Source organism: Rhyacophila brunnea, unplaced genomic scaffold (assembly GCF_057557595.1).
Source record: "Rhyacophila brunnea isolate RB1 unplaced genomic scaffold, BYU_Rbru_1.0 scaffold_20, whole genome shotgun sequence".
NCBI lineage: Eukaryota > Metazoa > Arthropoda > Insecta > Trichoptera > Rhyacophilidae > Rhyacophila > Rhyacophila brunnea.
In genome coordinates this window covers 34,366,818-34,383,463 of record NW_028232860.1, presented here as the reverse complement: position 1 = coordinate 34,383,463, position 16,646 = coordinate 34,366,818, and the positions used below count along the sequence as shown (strand labels likewise).

Sequence of the window (16,646 nt, the reverse complement as noted above, 5' to 3'; positions counted from 1 at the left end):
ATTTTCACGTTAAAATTTATATAAATATTATAGTAGGAAATAATGAATTACTAATGAACATACATAATTTTGAAAACACTTCTGAGAAAAGATATTATAACCAATAGAAAAAATCTTTTTGAAAAAAGTAAGACACCTTGCAGGAATGAACCTGTATCTCTCGAGTATCACGCCCACGCACATAGTCCACTATGCTAAAGGAGTCATATTTAATTACGACAAATTTTAACTATTGGTCTTTTCAATACTCACTGAAGTGCTTCCAAAATTGAGCTACTATTTGGCGATCGGCTTTTGTATTTAAAATCAAAGTAGGTATTACTTTAATTATTACTAACTGACGTCACGGATCACTCCAAGATTTTTTGTTTGTAACTTAGTTTTTAATCTCAGAAGTGTTTTCAAAATTATGTATGCTCAATAATAATAAGAATGTTACAATCTTAATAAATCTTGTGAATTATTCGTTGAATAAAAAAAATGGTTAATTAAAAATTACTAATGAAATGTCATGTTATTTTTAGATATTATACTAAAATGATTGATCATACAGTTGTATACAGATTATGAATCCTGTCACTCGGACTGCTTGAAAGAGTCGAAACGGTGGAGAGAGTGAAACAATACATATTAATTTGATGTAGTAATACAAAATGTTCTTCCGATAAAGTGATGGTTTTGACAATCTCTTATACTGCCTAATTGTATCAAAACTAATAATAGCCATTTAACTAACATAATGTATTATATTATATTCTCACTTCATATAACTTGCATCATTCACATTCACATGTTAATAAAATTAATTAACTTAATTGTTTGTTATCACAATAATTGGTGTTGCTCTTAATTAAGGGATTTTAATCTCATGCGGTTAGCGTCACTCGACTGCGCTGTCAGTTGTGGCAACATTATGGAGGATTTTACGGAGGAAATCATGGATGTGAGTGACCACTGTGACAGTCGGGCTCTTCATGATCTCCACCGTGACTGTGTTCATGACCACCTGGAAATAAAAGAAAGATAACAATTAATGAAAGAATGAAATTAATGAAATACAGTCGAACTTGGTTATTACAAGGAAGATGGGACCGATTGAATTTGCTCGTTATAAGCGTTACTCGTTATATGAGAGAATAGGTACAACATAACGCAAAAAGTCGAAAATAAAAAATCTGAAAACCATTGTAAACATCCCCGAAACAAGCATGGTATTCATAGACTACAAAAGAAGTTGTTTATTGTACCTATTGACTTCACAAACCTTGAATTTTTTACTTATTTCAACCATAAGCGTGGATATTTTTTCAATATTGTCGGGGAAAACACCAATTAGTGTCATAAACGTAATGCGACCCCGGCGGCATCCTGTCTGGTCAGATTTTACTGCTTAGGGTCGAAATGTTTTTAAACGATTGAAACATTAAGCCGGCTCGCACATCACAACTCGCCTTGTGTGCCTGACAGCCATAAATTAAAACCTTCGAGACTGCCGGCGAATGTTGCACGATCACAACCTCGCACATCTGCCTAGCGCTGCTAGCTCTAGCTCTACCAAACGCAGCGACAGTCTGGAGAGAAATGGCCGATTCGCCCGATTCTGCAGCTGTGTGCATGCGCGGAGTCGATATTGGCCGGACATCGACATGCAGGCTTTGGCCAATGCAACTAGACGAATGTCGCAGGGTCGCAGAGTTGCAGTTGCATCGGCCAATCTGCGAAGCTCCATTTGATAACGTTTGTTTCTTGGTTTACGATGACGTCACATCGACGAATTCGTCGTAAGACGCATGCGGCGAGTTCTGATGTGCGAGCCCTCTTATAGTTTTAAGAAAATTTTTGACGATATTTTAGCTCGTTATAACAATGACTAAATGTATGGAGAAAATCATAAACTAAAATGTCAACGAATGTTCCCTCATTACATCTGAGATCTCGCTATATCCGTGATCGTAATAACCGAGTTCCAATGTATATATAATTAAGTGTAATATTTAATATTCATCAAGTTGGGATACTTGAACAGTGAGTATAGTTGGACCACATAAAAGTGCTCTCCATAATCATCATCTGCTCTACAATTTTATATAAATTTACAGAACAACTCCTGAAAAGATTTATTAACAGCCTGTATCATATATAGTATATTGTAATAATCATCACCCATCCATATAAAAAAATCGCCTGCGGCGCTAATCTTCTTCAGGCGTATTAACATTTAAAAATATGTGGTTTTGTAATTGCATTCTTTGGTTATTAATGTTTGTTGATACTCTGAAAACCCTTAATTTTACCTCGAACACCATTTGAAAAATGCTACTATAGTGCGTCACATTGCCTTTAACCTTTGTGATAGGTAGGGGGCCCGCCAAGGATCCTGGACTGGGGGCCTGTTTCAGGATGTGGGGGCCATGGAAATCACTATAAGTATACTTTTATTTCAATGCATGTTTTTACAACTTTAGTTGTTTATTTGTATAATAATATGTTTGTTTGTTTAATTTTTTATGCGCTTCGTGGCATAGGAAAGTTGCTTTTCTTTAGTAGGTAAGAATTTTGGCAAGAAGTGAGTTCCGGCACCTTTGTTTTTTTTTAAAAAAAGCCCTGATTATAGATATTTTTTTCTCTTCAAACTCAAAATCTGCAAAATCATGTTGCGTGCCATTGGTTCGCCACCCCTGCTACTTAACATTAGCCGCTTATTAAGAAAACGAAAAATACTCACTTGCGAATTGTAATGCAAACATGACAATGTATCCCACGAGCGCCCCTCCAAATTGGATGAACCCAGCTCTGTCCCTCTGCAGAATCTCGAAGAACACCACGTATAGAAGAGTCCCGCTGGCAATACCCTGAAGAATGACAGAAGGCAGGCCACTATCGGCAGCACCACCGCCACCGGCGAGCGCCAATCCAATACCAATACCCAGCGGAGAAACAACAGCAAATGTGAAAACGTAAATAAACGCCAGCTTCTTCTTGGTTCCGCCTGTGACCAGTTCAACACCCACGCAAAAGGCGATCACTAATTTATGTGCCGCCACCGCTCCGAACATGTACCAGACTTTCGACGCTGAAGATTCTAAGCCAACAGAAAGCCCTTCGAAAAGTTCGTGAACTGATAGAGCTAGGACAACTAAAAGTCCACGAAGAGATGCGATGACAGGATCATCGTCTCCTCCTACTACTGGAATGTGCGAATGTGAATGTTTGTGTTCGTGTGAATGGTTGTGACTGTGGTTATGACTGTGGTTGTGACTGTGGTTGTGGGTGTTCTCCGGTATTGAGACGGTTGAAATAGTTTCCATGGACTTTTCTGGGTCTTTCGCGATCAAGTCTGTTGTTGAGATTGTTGGTGGTTTTCCGTTGTTTATACTGTTGTTGTTGTTGTGGTTGTGATTTCTGCTGTGTCTCACGCTCAAAGTTCTGACGAGAGACGCGTCAGGTAAGGCTTTTCTGTGCGCTCTGGTGTGCAGGTAGAAATGGACTGATTCTTCCACCAGATACATTATGAAGAAGCCCGTGCACATCAGGACTGATTCCAAATGGAAGGGAAGTTCTGGAATGACGCAGTCATCTGTAAAGAAAAGAAAAAATACGTAAATTTCAGATATATAGGTATAATTCAATTCAATTTTTTATTAACAATTCAATTTATCTATTTTTAGCATATTGTGGACATTACAAATTATAAGTTTAAGACGTTCACAACATGACATAAAACATTATTATAAAGAAGGGGGAAAAATGTAATAAAAGCGATAAAAATGAAAATATAAAAGGAGAACATAATATAAACATAGAAAAGCAGTGACAATACTGACAATATAATTATACATCTATAGAAGTTCAAAGAAGTACACCGAGTTTGTTAGGGAAGCCCTATTTTAAGAATTTATAAAATAGCATCCACCTAAGTTCACCCTCACGCATGTGGAATATATCAACACCCGAAGCAATTTGCTTGAACATAGTTATCGCCCTCCTAATTGGCATTACCAGTGGCAGGTTGATTCTGCACCTTAGGAGAATAAACAATCATAATCATGTTTTGTCATCAGGGGTGCAGCTCCGTTGAACTGCTCCAGCTAGCAGATAAAAGAACAGAGATCGCCCTGATGGTGGCCGACCACTAATAGGGGGTGGTATTAGTAGAAGAAAGAAACCTCTATAGGAGGCGATCAAAGGAGACCAACACCCACATATCGGATTGTGCCAAGGAAAATATGTAAAGATGTCTGCAACCGTTCTCATTTAGTAGATATAACTGCGTGCGGGAGTATGCTGAACGATATGGTATGACATGGTATGCATATGTATGATATACCAGTGGCGAGGGGTGGAAGTAGGCTGTTAAGATTCGACATAAATAGTGCACAATAAACTTTTTCAGTCATACTTATTTGTTTTCATTGAACTAAGAATACAATTTGCAGATGGTGCTGGCTCGTTTTTAAAATTTAATTAAACCCTGCCTAAACCAAACCATAATAATTTTGGTATGCTATGGGCGATCCGACAAAAATAGTGCACACTTTTTCAGTCATACTTATTTGTTTTCGTTGGATTAAAAACACACATTACACATATTGTTGGTTATTTTTTTATCCATTAAGCCCTGCCTAAACCAAAGTATAATATATCAAAAATATTATTCTATATAAATTATTCAAAGATATGTATGATTTCATTGCATGATTTTATATATTTTATAGATAGACGAGTATTTTTCGACTATTATCTATTACGGCTTGGGTTTCGCAGGGTTTAATCAAAACTAACCGACATCATCTGTAAATAATTGTAGTAATATTTCAATGAAAACAAATTCGTATGACTGTCGAAGTTTAATGTGCACGATGGCGGATCTTTACAGCCTACCTCCACCCTTCGCCACTGTGATATAGGTACATATTATTTTAATATCGTTGTCTTGCCGATGACAATATTGTCAATTACGTATTTTATTTTTCATATATTTCTAGGTATAAGCTGGAAATAGTTTTGTCGATGGCAATTTGCGTTTGGAAAATAAGTTATTTTTATTTATTGGGTGCGATTTTTCATGGCATAGCTTTATATCTCGTATTTCCAATCCTCTTAGAGCTCGGATATCTACACACCAAATAAATGAATTGGGGAGGTGGGTATGATAAGGACAGTAGTTATAAATAGTGATAAACAAACACAGTGCTTTTGAACATATATTATTTTGAAAAAAAACACTTTCTGATATAGCATATAATAACCAATAGAAAAAATCTTTTGTTTAAAAATACTTTCCTATAATAAGCATATATACTAATGTATATACATTTGTATTATAAAAACAAGAGGCACTGGAACAACTGGACGCCAGGACAAGTGGGCGCCGCATTGTTGAATGAAATAAATAGACGTTCGTTACGATTTGATACAGAAAGTAGACGAGGAAGTTAAATACGTGTCTATCTATTACTTAGTATTTTAATTTATTTTGCTCTTAACATAGTCTTTTATATAGTGCTTATAATAAAACAAAGGAACTCTCTTCTCATTGGAACTTAAAGATATGCACAATTAAATCATTATTTACATATGCATATTTAAATCCTCACTAACTATTGAATAATACATTAATCATTAATGTATAAATATTAAATATATAATTTAAGTAGATACCTACCTATAATTCACGAATTTCTATTTATTTGTTAATTTCATTCGATTGCGTAGCGCCCGGTTGCCCTGGCGCTAGTATCGTAGTGATTAAGATTAAATCATCTGCAATATTAGGGTAGCGTCTCAAATTTTGTTTCCGGAAATTTGTACGTATTCAGTTCGCCGTATCTCACTTCACCGTGAAATGTTTATCGGATATATTATATTATGATCGAACATTAAAGATCGTCCAACCTCTTTAGTTGTAAAACACGGTTCTTGTCGGTTTACATAAAGCACGAGGCAAACAAATTTTGAAAATAGCTGGTAGGTATACTGGATTATTTGTTAGGTTAGGTTCGGTAAAATTGGAACATTATCAGGGCTCGAAATGGACTGGAGCGCACCGGAGCGCCGTTCTGGTTCGTGAACTCGGTAAAATTATCGCTCCGTCTCGTGGAAAAAAAATACCGTTTGAGCTAGATAGGCTATACAACAAAAAATCTAACACACTTATTATTATACAATACACATAAAATTTGACATTATTATGATATAATTTCAGAAAATTGTCGAGCGCTCCGGTTCGTAAACTTTTCCATTTCGAGCGCTGAACATTATTGTCTGCAATGCTCCACGAACAACGCGTATTTTTTTCATCTTGGTGCTATAACACTAGAGATGACCGTACAAGAAAGCTCACGACGAACTGTGCTACGGTGAAATGTAACACGTACAATTTACATGTAACCCTCAGATTTACCCATACAAACAACGTCATCACGCGAAAGCAAAAATGTATCCACGCCAGATAATGGTAATTGGTAACCTACCAATAATGGTTATCTAAGGGATTTCAACAATAATGGGAACTTAAATACCTAACGGCTAAGGCGTAACAGGGCCCCGATTTCCTAACTATCGACTCATGTGGCACCAGACGACATGACGTAATTGTGACGTCAGCCAATACACGCTCTAGGCATGCCGCCCGCGCGCAGTGCTCACCGTAGATAATTATTACGATGAAACACCTATATGTGTATGGTGACAATGAATAGCGCCGCTGTCTGAGTAGCGTGATTTTCTTGAGTGCTATTATCACTCCGGTAGTACGTCACAATGATGTCATATGACGTCATGTCGACCGGGAAGCTTGCACTCGCAAGTTCTAACATAGGGCCCCAGGTCGTAAACAATCTCGAGTAAAGAAGAATCCGGGATAAACTTAAACACATGTCAAGAATACGCCATACGTCGAATACTGACAACTGCTCTCGGTTTATGCATTGACGCTCATTTAATATCGGTGTATTACACACACTATTGCACGTGCATAATGCGTGTTTCATTTTCATAGGACACTCACACATTCAAAACACTGCATCAAAATGTAGCGTATTGAATTATAGCCTATCGGAATTATATTTAGTATCTGTTCTGTGGGTTATATATACAAATAATTACAAGATAAAAAGAACTTTTTATATAAGTACCACGTTTTTAAAATTTCTGTTGAATCCTATAAGCTTGACAATTCTATGTATTAATAATTTAGGACAAATAAGGCAATTGTCAACTAATCATTTTTTGCTATTTTGCAACAAACAAATAAATATAGAATACTGAAATGTCATTTTGATTTCCATAGTAACGCACGTACTACGTTAATAATTTTGTTGCTAGGACGACCCCCTTAGCAACCAATAATAGTGGATTGGATTACGGATTTCTTCCGAAATAACTTTTCATACAAAACAGAATTAACTGAAAATGAATTCAATTCTACATAAAGATGGCTAAAAGTATTAAAAGAATGCATTGGCATCGTGTTCTGATATATTCTAAAAGCTTCAAATGTCTAGCTAGTCGGAAAGTTAGTTAAAAATCGATTGCAACATTTGTACTGGATAAACAACCACCGGACAAACAATAATACGAGCTAAGAAAAGCGTGGTAAAATACGTTTTTTTATTCATTCATTTTATTATAAATTAAATTAGGTACTTACCTGTATTATTAATATAAACTGTCGCATTAGATATATAGATAGGTACATATTTTAGATAGTAAGAGCAAGAGCAAGTTATATAGAATAAAATAAATTGGGATATTTACTGCTTATTTACTTTCGTAAAAAAAAACAACAAAGAAGTGCTTTTTTGGGAATCTGAGAATATTGTCAAAGAAAGTTACAAATGGTGGTCGTAAAATAAAAGAATTGAAACAAATGACCTGAAAATCTCGGCGGCAAAAGAAACACGTCGAAATGTGCAAATAAAATATACTTAATAAAGTATTTGCAGCGACAGTGTATTGCATTTATAACATCATTGACTGGAACATAATCGGAAAATATATCGCGAAATCCACAATACGGGATGACAAAACTCCTTGTTTTTAATACTATCGAAAATACCAGGGAACTCAGATAATATGTTCTGTGGAAAATACAATTAGATAGGTACAGGTTCAAGTCCCGTCGGGTGTCGGTTTTTTTCCACAAAATGATTTTTTCTGTGTGTACATACATTATTTTGAAAACACTTCTGAGAAAATATATTAAAACCAATAGAAAAAATCTTTTGGTTGTAGTCGGTTTTGTGTGTATACAGCGGCAAACACATTTTGAAAATACCCCATATACTGGATTATTAATTGTTAGTTTGGATTATTTTGGTTAGGTTTGGTTAGGTTAACCTAACAAATAATCCAGTATATCGGCTATTTTCAAAATGTGTTTGCCGCTGTATTCCACATAACCGACTTGTACCAATTTTTTGAAAAAAGTAAGACACCCCCCCAGGAATCGAACCTGCATCCCTCAGGTATGCTAAAGGAGTCATACTTAATTGAGACAAATTTTAACTAATGGCTTTTAATACTCTCTGAAGCGTTTTCCAAATAGAGTTACTATTGGCGATCGGCTTTTATATGTAGTTTAAATCTAAATATATGCGTAGATACCTATTACGTATTATAGTACATTTTTTTAAGTAAAGGAAGCGCTGTATCGCTCTATCATAATTATTACAGAGCACATTTTTTAAGATGTGCTATCCGGTTTTTTAAATAATAATTATAAAACGACAAACATAAGCATCTTATTTATAATTTGTATAGCAGTGTAGCCAGGCGGAAATATATAACATTAAAAATACTATCAAAGTGCTGGCTGTAGCTAATAGGTATTATAGGGAAGCTGGGTCTTGGTTCTATTACAAACCGAAATACAAAATAACCAAATCGAATGGTCTGCCGGCATGTCTTCCGTTAGTAAAATAAAATCCCGGAAGAAAAACAACTTTATGGATGTACCTATCTAACCCACCTACTTTGTATTGAAAGTTTTTGCGAAGGCAGCCATGATCATTTTTTTGCGGTGACGTTTGAATTGAGTGCTACCAGATAAAAAATAAACTTCCCCGATTTTTGCGGAAAAGTTGAAATATTTATTTATGAACGGCGAATGAAATTTATTACCCTACTTAGCATCTTCGGCCAGTGGCTCTAAAAAGTATTTGTGGAAAGTTACAATTTATATATTTTTTATTATTTATACGTATATGTAATAGTTTTCTATCCGACGCTGATAATATGGATGTGTCGTAATTTTATTTTCATTATAATTGAAGACAAATTCTCAACAATTATCAGGAAATATTATTTATGGTGCAGTACCTTTTGTAACCCTTAAGGCGATGTCTTAACCTACCAGAGGCACCTAGCGGAAAAATACGAAGCTTGCAATTTGAGACATTTTTTTTTGATAATTTACAATTTCAACTGTATTATTTTTCTGAAAACATTAAAAAGAAAAATATTTTTTATTTTAAGTCAAAGATAAATTTACAATTATTGTAAAAAAATATTATAAAATGTGAATTTGTCAAAGGACCCCATTTTATTATTATCTACATATATTTTATGGTCATATTTATTATTAAAATTTAGATTATTAACTTTCCTATAATTAGTTATGAAGTAGGTACCTACCTAAAGCCTATTTTGAGAGTCGCTGCTCTAGACATTCATAATAGACAATCCGACAGTTTATTATTTTTAATAAAAAGTTTAAGGCCAATGAATATAATATTGCATTTTTTGTGGCGTCTCGAAAATATTTGATAATGTTTTATTTTAATTTTGTATATGTATAAATCGTATAAATACATTTAATACTATCCACATTTATCACGGTCAGAAAAGAAATTTTTGAAACGAAATAAAATAATTATTAATATGACGCCTATACGGCATGAGAATTTGCATATTATTGTGTTTATTTGTAATTATTTGTGATTCTAAATTAATTATGTTGGTAGGTACTTTCATTAAATACAAACATAGTAAATTTACACTATTTTTATGTAGATATATTAAGTTCTCATTGATCGACAGTAGTGGCACAATGCATGGCTTTTATTCCATGGATCGGTGGATGGAATCCCACGACTCACCGCCATCTTTAGATTAATAAAACCTGAAAATAACTTTTTTGCACAAGCAACGAGTGGTCCACTGCCATACTATTTATTGATAACATGATAACGTAATTGCAAGCAGAGTTCGGTATTCTATAATGACTGAAGAGTATAAATAATAAGTTGTTAGTTATTGTCGTTTAGAATCGACTGTCATATTGACAAACGTCCTAGTGTATTATGATATTATTATACACAGAAGAAGTTTACTTACTTTGATCAATCAACAATTATTGTTAATTAATTACAATGATCGAATTATTAATAACACATAACCACTAAATCAGATGAACTCCAAGGTCTCAAAGATACGTTAAAATAATCTGAAACTAAGAATACTCCGCCAAGTGAACACGACAGACGCGTCAGTATGAGCACTCTATAGACAATGACAGGTCATCCATAGACAACGGGAGGGGCGAAAAATAGGACCAGTCGTGTAATGTATCGGCTTCCTTCTTCAGTGGGCAATGCACGACTACAATATTCAGATAGGTACTTAAATTGTTTTCATGTATGATTGAATTACGAATATTGTAGCCATAAATTGAGCAGACAAAATCAAGCGAAAGCCCAGTATTTATTTAATTTAGTAGTGAAATGGAAAAGAACCTTTTTTACTAATAAATTATCTGTTGGGAATGGTTTTTTCATTCTTGCACTTGCAAAAAAGAGTCGTCAATTGATAAAATGTGTCGATTTAAAATAATTATCTAAAAATAAAAGTGAAAGCTGTCTCGACGACATTTATAGACATTATTATTTATAGTTTATTTATCGTCTGGTTTTATAATGGCCTTCTATTGAAAATATGTAGCTAAGTAAAAGTTACAGTAGATAATTTTATTATTATAATCTGACAATATAAAATTTAATGTCTATTGAAATTGTTGAATAGAAAATTATAAAATATAAGGAATATAGGCCACCCAGTGACTTCTTTAGACACAGAGTACTCATTATTAGACAGTGGCGAAGGGTGGATGTAAGCTGTTAAGGTCAGCCATAAATAGTGCACACTAAACTTTGTCAGTCATACGTATTTGTTTTCATTGAAATAAGACTACAATTTACAGACGGTGTTCGTTAGTTTATAAAATTCAATTAAACCCAGTGAAACCAAGCCATAATAAATAATACCTAGTCAAATAATTACAAGATAAAAAGAACTTTTTATATACTTTAATAATTTTCTGTTGAATCATATAAACTTGACTCAAAAAAAAATTGTACTTGATAGAAATACCGAATAATGAAATGTCATTTCATATTGATTTCCATAGTAACGCACGTATATATTATTTATAATAATTTAGTTGCTAGGACCCCCTAGCAACCAATAATGGTATCGAAATAACTTTTCATACAAAACAGAATTAACTAAAAATGAATTCAATTCTACTTCAAGATGGCTAAAAGTATTAAAAAAATGCATTGGCATCGTGTTCTGATATATACTAAAATTTTCAAATGTCTAGCTAGCCGGGAAGCTAGTTAAGCGTCGATTGCAAGATTTGTACCGGACAAACAACCACCGGACAAATAAGAATACGACCTAAGAAAAACGTTATAATAAAAAGGATCAAATCATAATGTTGAAATTTGAGGCAAACTTGTTTAGGAACGATAATTGTGTTGTGAATGTCTATTTGGTTGAAATTTAAAAAAAATTAAGTAAATCAATGCAAGGACCACTAATGCATTCACTGATTTTAAAAGACAAAGTGAAGGCATTCATAAAAATTGGAGCTTTGGTAATCGAGACTACAAAAAAAAAATCGCCCTGTTTCCACTTCTCAATTTATTTCTGCGCCAGATATATTATATAATAGTATAGTAATAATAGTAATAAGCAAATAAAAATCTATTTACTGAGTTCTTGGTTAGTTTGCTAATGCACTTTTCATATTAGTAAAAATAAGCGCTGATTTGTTTCAAGTCTATTAAATATTTTAAATATGTGTTTGTGCGTTGCAATTTGATGTGATGCCTTTTTCATTTTTGTATGAGTACATTGTTGATTATTTTAAAAGGTGTCTGTATTATTCAATGAAATAAAGGGAGTCGTAGTAACATAAAGTTTGGAAACCACTGCTGTATTAAATAGATGAAAATCCACAAAAAAATTGTCATTTTTAATAGGTTGACATTATAAAATTATCTTAAGCAGTCATTTTTCAGAAAACTGACTCGAACGTAATATAAAGACTATTTCTTTTTATGGGACCAATTTGAAAATGTCGCAAATTCTCGATTTGGTTGTTCCACGAAAACTTTTCATGACAAATTTCTTTTAAACTTTACAAGATTAATGTAATTGCCGTATAACGTAAACTCTGCTCAAATATGCGACTGATTTTACGTAATCTATCAAGGGGTGTGCTAGTCATTTCTTAATAATGCACTCGATACTTTAGGTCTGTAAAACCAATCTATAATATAACAGTATTCTACGATAATATATTTTTCAAAACTTTTGATTTTTATGGGTTTCGTGAGAATGGTGAGAGTTTTAAGACTCTGGTTGAATGAATTGTTAAAAATCTGCGACCAATTATACTCTAGTAAAATATTTCATTCAATATCGGAATGTTTTTCCTGAAATGCATGTAACAGCAATTTGAAGGTCGTTTCTCGTTCGTTACGCCACGATATTCAGTGACGTCCCTAGATAAAATGCCGCCTCATTTTTTATACAGTATTTTTATCATCCTTTCATGAGTCCAATATCTAAGAAATGTGTTGTATGGAAACATTACTAATAAAATATCAGACTAATTATTCGCAAATCTGCACGTGTCGTTTCTGATCACTGAGTACGTCAAAGGGCAACGGAATTAAACTAGATATCGCGAACCCGATAAAACCAGTTAACTGATTTTGTTGATGTAAAGATATTTTCATTATTACCAAGTTTAGGTAGCTATTTCTATATATTCCAAATAATTCTCCTCGATTTGCCGCCCTTCAAGTAACTGCCGCCCCCAAGCGACGATTAATCTGCCTACCCCCACGGGACGTCACTGACGATGAAGAAAAAACATGTGTAGGTACCTACTGTAGATTGTAACATTACAACAATATTGTTTATAATAGTGTACATTATTCCCGGGTCTGGCAAATTCGCATATGGTTTACGGTTATGGATGTGGAGTATGGATCTAATTTGAGTAAAGTGGTAAAGTGGTAAAGAGTAAAGTGGCTAACATCTATTTCTCGTTTCACGAGAATTTGTTCATATTATAAATTATAACCTTCGATTATTATTATTATCTTAGAATCGAACAAGGTATTGGTGCAATAACTATTGTTTTAAATTTATTCTTTCAAGTTGATTTCTCGTTAAAATTCTCAAGTTTCAAGTTCTTGCTAGATAACCATGTTTTTACATGCTGTGATTCCGTATTGGTAAAACATTCAACCTACGCGCAAAAGGTTCTGTATTCCATTCCCGAGTGAGTCAAAAATTAATTAATTATTATTAATTGTAGGTCGTGAGACTCGTGAGTATGGCCCCCACTTCTTGCAGCGGGCCCCCAGACAACTATTTTTGGCGGACCCCCCTACCTATTGCTAGGACTAAAGATTGTATAACGGTTTACAGTAGCGTTTTCCAAAAAAGGTGTTCCAGGCAAAATGAAAGGTATTTTTCCGTGTATTTTTAACGATATTTTGTATTTTTAATAAATCCACTTAAAGATGTCAAGCATCGACACACAATAATCAAAAATTGCATTGCATAACCACGTGTTTTAAAATTTTAAAACCTCCCGAATGAAATAGCACCACAGGCGACTTTTTTTACTATTAGAGCAAATTTGTGAAGTGTGTTTATCTCACTTATCTGGTCGATCCGCCACATCGGGCTCCCCTCTAACCCGGCCCCCCAGGCTAGAGCCCTGACAGCATCCCCCTTGTGGGGGCCATGCTCGTGAGTACCTATGTATTTGCCTAAAAAATGTGTTTTCACCGTTGAACTAATCCTTGCAAAACGATATGGGGGAACATCACAGTGGACATATTATTATGCTTATAATATATTATATAAAGTAAACATTGATTAAAAGATCTACTTATATTTTAGGGTTAATAATTAATATATATTAAAACATAATTAAAAGTAGTAAATAATCCACTCTGTAAAGGCCCACATTCTCCGTTTAGTAAAGTAAATTGAAACATCTACTTTACTTATGTAGGTATATATTGTATTTCAACAAAGGAAATTGATAGAATATTTCGACCATCCTTATTTTAACGGATTTAAAAAAAGAACGATACTTATGATGGTATTAATCTTGTAAGTTATGATAAATAATTAATAAGGAATGTCAGGGTAATAGAGTAGGTACTGCAATATATATTTTTTAATTTAAATGTACATTATATTTAGGTAAGGCTCGGAGACATCACTAGAATATTATGCTGTTGACATTGTGGGATTATTATTAGAAGTCAACAAAAATAAAATATACTAAAAAATAAAGAATATTAATTATTTTGACAAAATAAATATCTATTTTATAATGTTCCGATAGAAATAGAGGAAAGGAACGACATTAATGTACATTCGATAACTCAGTTCCAAAGTGTAACAACTCAAAAAGCATAGTTCTGAGATAAGGCAGGCTTAATCGTCCACTGTACATCTAATTTTTGTAGATTGTAATGAAATCCTAGGATCATCTAAAAAAATATACTTACTTATTTATATTTATAATATATTATAAACATAATTATATGTTTTTTTTAATATTATGTATAGGAGTTTTCTGAGATTTCCACAGAATTAATATATAATTCTAAAGAATAATAACCACTGTCATTCTAAAATAATCACAGATTATCACTTGTTATATTTTGCAACTGGTAGATATCGTTGTTCCGAGTATTTCCTCATACTAAACCCAAAACTGCAAATTTTTGACTTGTTATACTTTGGAACTGAGGTATCAATATGCAAGCTTCCCGAAAAATACTTTGCGAAGTGTAGATGGTTTATTATTTTCTTGTTTGTATATTGACAGTTGAAAATGTAAGGTAGGTACTTGATGACATAGAGTAGTTCATTTCCACTGAGGCAAAATTAAAAAAAACAAAGAAAAAACCATACTCTATCAATCAGTCAAATGAACGAATTGAAACGTAACACGATTATATGCATGATGGGAGTGACGGAAAACGATCGCAAAATAAACAAATTCAACTCCGCGAATACGGACCGAACCGCAAACGAACACATAAATGACGTAACTTGCGGCTGTACCGCATAGCAGACCCACCGCACTCGACCACATTTTTGTGGTTACGTGCGGTCCATGTGTGAAAAATATTCAGGATTGTCTAGTTATTTACGAAAAGCTAAAAGATGAGAGTTATTGAAGTATGAGGAGTTGGGTCACTCAGTATTAACACTGCGCTGATAAAAATAAAAACTGCTGACTCTATGGTTTATCGTTTGCACCGAATTTATTTTCATTATGCCTAATGTAAGAACAGGTTATGTGCGATCTCTATTTATGATAAGTATATATTTAATAATGGATTTAAATTTAAGACACACTGATAGTATCTATAATAATATGGTATAACAATATAATATAATGTATCTATATGTATATATAACAAAAATAATCCTGACAATTAATGATTGATAAATGACTAATGATAACAATAAATAATCATTATTATATTGATTACATATATATACATACAATCCGATTATTAATTTTATTGTATCTTATGTAAACAATAATATGTTTAGAATTCTAACCATTGCACTTACAACACTTATACTTATAATCTTAATGCGGAAATTGATCAAATAATGTCTACAATTTATTTACTTATGTATTATTGTCATAAGTAAATAACTATCTCTAGATTATCTAGAAGTGAATAGTATTTTCGTGCACGAAATAAAATGTCTGACTAACTAATGATTGACTTTCACTGGAGTGTTTTCTGCACTTTTCATCGAATTTCTAATCAATACGTTTGGTTCGTAAATCAATGGTATAATCTATTGATACCTACCTACTTTACTAAAATTGTTTTCTATCGCAGATAAGTCGTCGCCATTGATGAATGGTTATTTCTTTGGTAATAGTAAAGGTTGAAACAGACACAATGGCACATATAATTGCTAAGAGCGTTTTGTGTCTATGATCATATCTATGCCATTCCGCCATATTATACATATATATTATTATATGACAGCTATGACATAGTATTTATACTCTGTGACACAGGATGCCAACATAAGAAATGGGTTTTTCGGCATATACCTATGTGCCAGATCGTCATTGTGTCTGTTTCAATCATAACAGTGGTGAGTTTGTAATTTTTGATAAAATTACAATGTAATAGAAGTGCCACAACTTTATATTATTAGGATACACATTAAGTTGACATTGAAACAATTAGTAAAAATAATACCTACTCATCTATGACGATGAATTATTTGCGATGAGTAAATCTTTAGTGTTTCTGAAAAAAATATTTAAATTAAATCTTGCGTCA

General features: G+C 33.3%; 1 protein-coding gene across 1 annotated transcript in view; it reads right to left on the bottom strand.

Moving 5' to 3' along the window:
* Positions 1-371: 371 nt before the first annotated feature.
* Zip89B (Zinc/iron regulated transporter-related protein 89B) overlaps positions 372-16,646 on the bottom strand; it is a 98,768-nt gene continuing 82,493 nt past the window's right edge. The window contains exons 2-3 of the mRNA XM_085948502.1: positions 2,726-3,577; positions 372-1,006 (exon numbers count right to left, since the gene is read on the bottom strand). Coding sequence (XP_085804628.1) covers positions 936-1,006; positions 2,726-3,577 — 923 coding nt within the window. The 3' untranslated portion in view covers positions 372-935. The remainder of the gene's footprint in view (positions 1,007-2,725; positions 3,578-16,646) is intronic.